This window comes from Oncorhynchus keta, unplaced genomic scaffold (genome assembly GCF_023373465.1).
Source record: "Oncorhynchus keta strain PuntledgeMale-10-30-2019 unplaced genomic scaffold, Oket_V2 Un_contig_1204_pilon_pilon, whole genome shotgun sequence".
In the NCBI taxonomy this organism is placed as follows: Eukaryota; Metazoa; Chordata; class Actinopteri; order Salmoniformes; family Salmonidae; genus Oncorhynchus; species Oncorhynchus keta.
This window is the reverse complement of record NW_026277744.1, coordinates 1-4,486: the sequence shown is the minus strand read 5'-3', so window position 1 is coordinate 4,486 and position 4,486 is coordinate 1. Positions and strand designations below refer to the sequence as shown.

General features: G+C 42.4%; 1 protein-coding gene across 2 annotated transcripts; it reads left to right on the top strand.

Moving 5' to 3' along the window:
* The first annotated feature begins 1,234 nt into the window (after positions 1-1,234).
* Positions 1,235-3,201, top strand: pdcd4b (programmed cell death 4b). Of its 2 annotated transcripts, none has more exons than XM_052500849.1 (3): positions 1,235-1,402; positions 1,986-2,091; positions 2,457-3,197. In XM_052500849.1, exons 2-3 carry the CDS (start codon positions 2,049-2,051, stop codon positions 2,852-2,854), a joined length of 441 nt encoding a protein of 146 aa, XP_052356809.1. In that variant the 5' UTR covers positions 1,235-1,402; positions 1,986-2,048; the 3' UTR covers positions 2,855-3,197. The 2 variants fall into 2 exon arrangements, with proteins under 2 accessions (XP_052356809.1, XP_052356810.1); XM_052500850.1 differs by having other exon boundaries at positions 1,278-1,432; positions 2,457-3,201.
* Positions 3,202-4,486: the final 1,285 nt, after the last annotated feature.

Genomic DNA, 4,486 nt, shown 5'->3' with positions numbered 1-4,486 from the left:
TATATCTGGAGTATTACTCCTGTCTTATCCGGTGTCATGTGTGAATTTAAGTATGCTCTCTCTAATTCTCTCTCTCTCTCTCTCTCTCTCTCTCTCTCTCTCTCTCTCTCTCTCTCTCTCTCTCTCTCTCTCTCTCTCTCTCTCTCTCTCTCTCTCTCTCTCTCGCTTTCTCTTCTCTCTAAGGACATGAGCCCTAGGACCATGCCTCAGGACTACCTGGCCCAATGCTGTCACCCAGTCCACCTGGTCGTGCTACTGCTCCAGTTTCAACTGTTCTGCCTGCTATAGAACCCTGACCTGTTCACCGGACGTGCTACCTTGTCCCGGACCTGCTGTTTCCGACTCTCTCTACCGCACCTGCTGTCTCGAACTCTAAATGATCCCCTATGAAAAGCCAACTGACATTTACTCCTGAGGTGCTGACCTTTTGCACACTGTACAACCACTGTGATTATTATTATCTGACCCTGCTGGTCATCTATGAATGTTTGAACATCTTGGCCATGTACTGTTATAATCTCCACCCGGCACAGCCAGAAGAGGACTGGCCACCCCTCAGAGCCTGGTTCCTCTCTAAGTTTCTTCCTAGGTTCCTGCTTTCCTAGGGAGTTTTTCCTAGCCACCGTGCTTCTACATCTGCATTGCTTGCTGTTTGGGGTTTTAGGCTGGGTTTCTGTACAGCACTTTGTGACATCGGCTGATGTAAAAAGGGCTTTATAAATACATTTGATTAATATTAGCTTTAAAGCTGCAACAACAAAAACATATCCCTGCCCCATAACTGAATGTGCAGAATTGCCGGAAATTAGCTTGAAAACTGCTAAATGTATTATCCGATGACAAGACATGGGCCTTTAAAATGTTCCTTTATCTCACTCGAGTTGTGTTCTGATTATGAGGGGGGCCCTGGTGAATTTGTTATCACAAAAGGGGTCCCAGGCCCCCAAAAGTTTGAGAACTAAATGTTCTAGCTATTTTCTAGCTATTTTCTAGCTATCTAACATTGCACCATTTAAGACTTAGGCTTATTTGGTTGGGTTTCAAATAAAACAAAGAATGTTATTTGACATTTTCTCCAACACAAAAATGCTTATTATAAGACGTTATTATAGCAATAGTGTTATAGCAATAGTGTTGAAAGTTTTACAAAAACGCATTGTTGCTACTCTGCAACCCCAACGATAGGGGGCAGCACTACATCATTAGGAAGTCGACCCTACAGAAAATACGAGAAGCCAGGTCTCATCCGGTATTTTGATTGGTGCCCTTTTTACAACACGTTTGCAAGGTCAGCCAATCGTATATCTCAAACACAATTCTATGCCAAGTGTTGCTGGGTATACAACATAAAAACAACTGAATTTAAAACCCACATCAACGAGCAGCTTCAACGGCAGACACGGTCAGTGATTTTCCTTTGGATACGCAAAAGGTAGACAGCTAATGTATGACATTATGGAGCAGCTCTTTTAATTCGACGATAAATGATTTTACCTACTGCAATATAGCTGGCTTTGTTGTTGTCGTGCATTTCCCCGTCGCTTGGGACTTGGGCTGCCAAGTGACAACAATCGAGGCAGCCTTCAACTTTGTGATAATTGCAAAGCTAATGACAATATACAAATTATCCCTGAAATATACAGTATATATAGAGTGCATCAACTTTAAGCGGTACTTAACTCTTGTTTCAATGGTTACCATTTTTACCGTGTAATATCTCGTCATTGATTTCTGCACAACGATGCGGTCATTGTTTTGCCTGCGTAGTGGTGCGTCGTCGCAGCAGGAGTTTGCGATTAACTGACAGAAGTGATTTGCTTTGCTGCTTTCCAAAAACATTTTGTAGACCGATTTGTATTTAGTCTGGAGATTATCAATGCATGAATTAGGTCAGGGGTGGGGTGGGGGGCTTGTCTGGACATGTTGATGTGCCAATGAAATTAATGCACATCCAAATGAATTGAAACGTTATTTTATCATTTTAGGTGTCTGCATATTTTTTTTTTATTCGCACGCATTTCCGCTGCTCCAAATCCACTTTTAAAAAAATGGCAACTGACTGCGAGGTATGGCTGAACGCTAACCCCCTTGGTAAGTTATCTTTACCAGTCTAGTCTGTCTGGACTTTTGATGCGGAAGTAGCTCAGTGATTACTGGTGACTCTAACTTGCAGTGACTGCAGCGGTTTCTGTAACCACTGATCATGATTTGTATTCTGCTGGCCTTACATTTTATATAGTCAAGAATAACATAATGCATTATATTAAATACACACACTATCATTTTAAAACTCTGTTTATAAGACAATTAGTGCATTGTGAACATCAAATGACCTTATAGTTATCCATAACCTCTGTCATGAAATATAACATCTGCAAATAGAGTTTGTTCTGGTAAATCAGTCAAACTGCCTTCTTACCTTGTCTTCCACCACCTCTTTCACCCCCTGCCAACAGACGCAGATGATCTGAGTGACTCTTTCCTATCGGGCGAAGAGGAGAACGGCATTATCACCAAAAACATCAAGAACGAAATAAATGGCAACTGGATTTCAGCACCTAACAGTATCCACGAGGCCCGTCTCAAAGCCAAAGCGAAGAGGAGGCTGAGGAAGACTTCTTCTAGAGACTCTGGGAGAGGGGACTCGTTTAGTGAGAACGGGGACCCCTCCCGGGGTACTAATGGCACCGCACCCCCCACCAGCCCCAAGAGCAAACTGCTGGACAGGAAGTCTCGTGCAGGGAAGGGAAGAGGACTTCCAAAGAAAGGTATGGGGAGTTATGTCGATGTTAGAAACATATATAATGTTAAATGGAAGAGAAGAGGACTGTCAGAGAAAGGAATGGGGGAGTGACTATGTGGTTGTGTAATGAAGTGTTGTTAACAGGCCTACTTGTGATAACGTGATGTCACGGCTAGGGAAGGTAAGGCCATTGAAGCCTACCAAAGACCAGTAATGGGACGTTAACATTTATAGAGCAACAAGTTAGTCTGTTTTGAGCAAAAATATGCTTCAAGGAATAGCCCATCATTGCCTACATAGTTACAATGTCGTGTGTCCTAGTCTTGCGTGACCAGAGATCACACCATATTCTTGTTGGCTGGAATCAAGGCTACACATGATCTAGTCCCCAAGAGATCTCTCTCTGTCCCTGCCTCTCCAACTGCCAGCCCAGTAGTAAACTGATTAGCGTGTAAAAAAATAATGGCCAGGTGAGGCTGATCTGATCACAGTTCCTTATATTAACACAACTCTTATCTCCTTTTGGCATCTACTAGACTTTTGACCTAGACCTATGACCTTGAAGGGGACTGACTTTGTTGATGATTTGTGGGTGATGCATGATCCTTCCTGGAGTCAAAAATAAAGGAAAAAAATATTGAAATCATATTACTAATAGATGCTCCATAATTCAGCCCATTATAATATCTAACCAATGGCTCTTTGTCTAACAGATTTGGATAACTGAAACAAGATTGAGCATTTGTCCAAAGACATGCAAACTAGGCAATAACAATAAAGTAACCTAGATGGCATGGCGGTTTGTTGTAGATGACATCACTTCCCCTTCCCATTGTGGCCAACAGCTCCAACTAGCCTGGCTTGTTTACCAATGACATGATTGACTCCTTTTAAATCTTATAGTTGCATGCATATTAATCTTCAAGGTGATAAGCTATTTACTACTTTGTAATCACCTTATACATAACCGCTGAATTGTCATGCATGTACTACTGGAGAGGAAGCTGCTTCTCGGCAGAGTCAAAGTGTGTGTCCCAAATGGTACCCTATTCTATATATTGTGCACTACTTTTAGCCAGATCCCTATGGGTCCTGGTCAAAAGTAGTGCACTACATAGGGAATAGGGTGTCATTTGGGCTCTAGTCAGAGCAGCTTGCCATACCCCCAGCTGTCTGTCCTCTGGTCCCATATTGACAGTGACTTTCAGAGTAAGAGTGCTGATAAAGGATCAGTTTAGTCTTTTTAGATCTTAATGGATATGATTATGTGGAAAGGTGGGAATCTGATCCCAGATCAGTACTCATGCTCTGAGACACCTTTTGAACTGGTTGGTTCAGTTCTTATCTGATAAAATGAAACCGCAGTATCTTTCTTGGCCTTTGCTGTCAGTCCCCATTGCCAAAATAACATCTTGCAGAAGCACAGTACAGTTAGTTCAGAAGCACAGTACAGTTAGTTCAGAAGCACAGTACAGTTAGTTCAGAAGCACAGTTAGTTATTTTCTGATAGGAAAGAGCCGTATTGTCTTGGCACAGACGTATTTGAGTTATGTAACCAAAGAACGGTGCCATGATGTCAAAATGTAAATGCCTGGGTTTCTGTCCCAAATGGCAACCTATTCACTATAGTAAAGGGAGTAGGGTGCCGTTTGGAACACAGTCTAGGTCCCGCTGTCGTTTAGGGGCTCCTGTAAAAGTTAGTGGTGTAAGGTTTTGGAAGCATAACAGAAACTATTCTATGGG

Coding starts and splice junctions, on each gene's coding strand:
- pdcd4b (XM_052500850.1), top strand. CDS start 2,049: ATGGCAACTGACTGCGAGGTATGGCTGAACGCTAACCCCCTTG. Junction 2,092..2,456: donor GCTGAACGCTAACCCCCTTG/GTAAGTTATCTT, acceptor CCCTGCCAACAG/ACGCAGATGATCTGAGTGAC.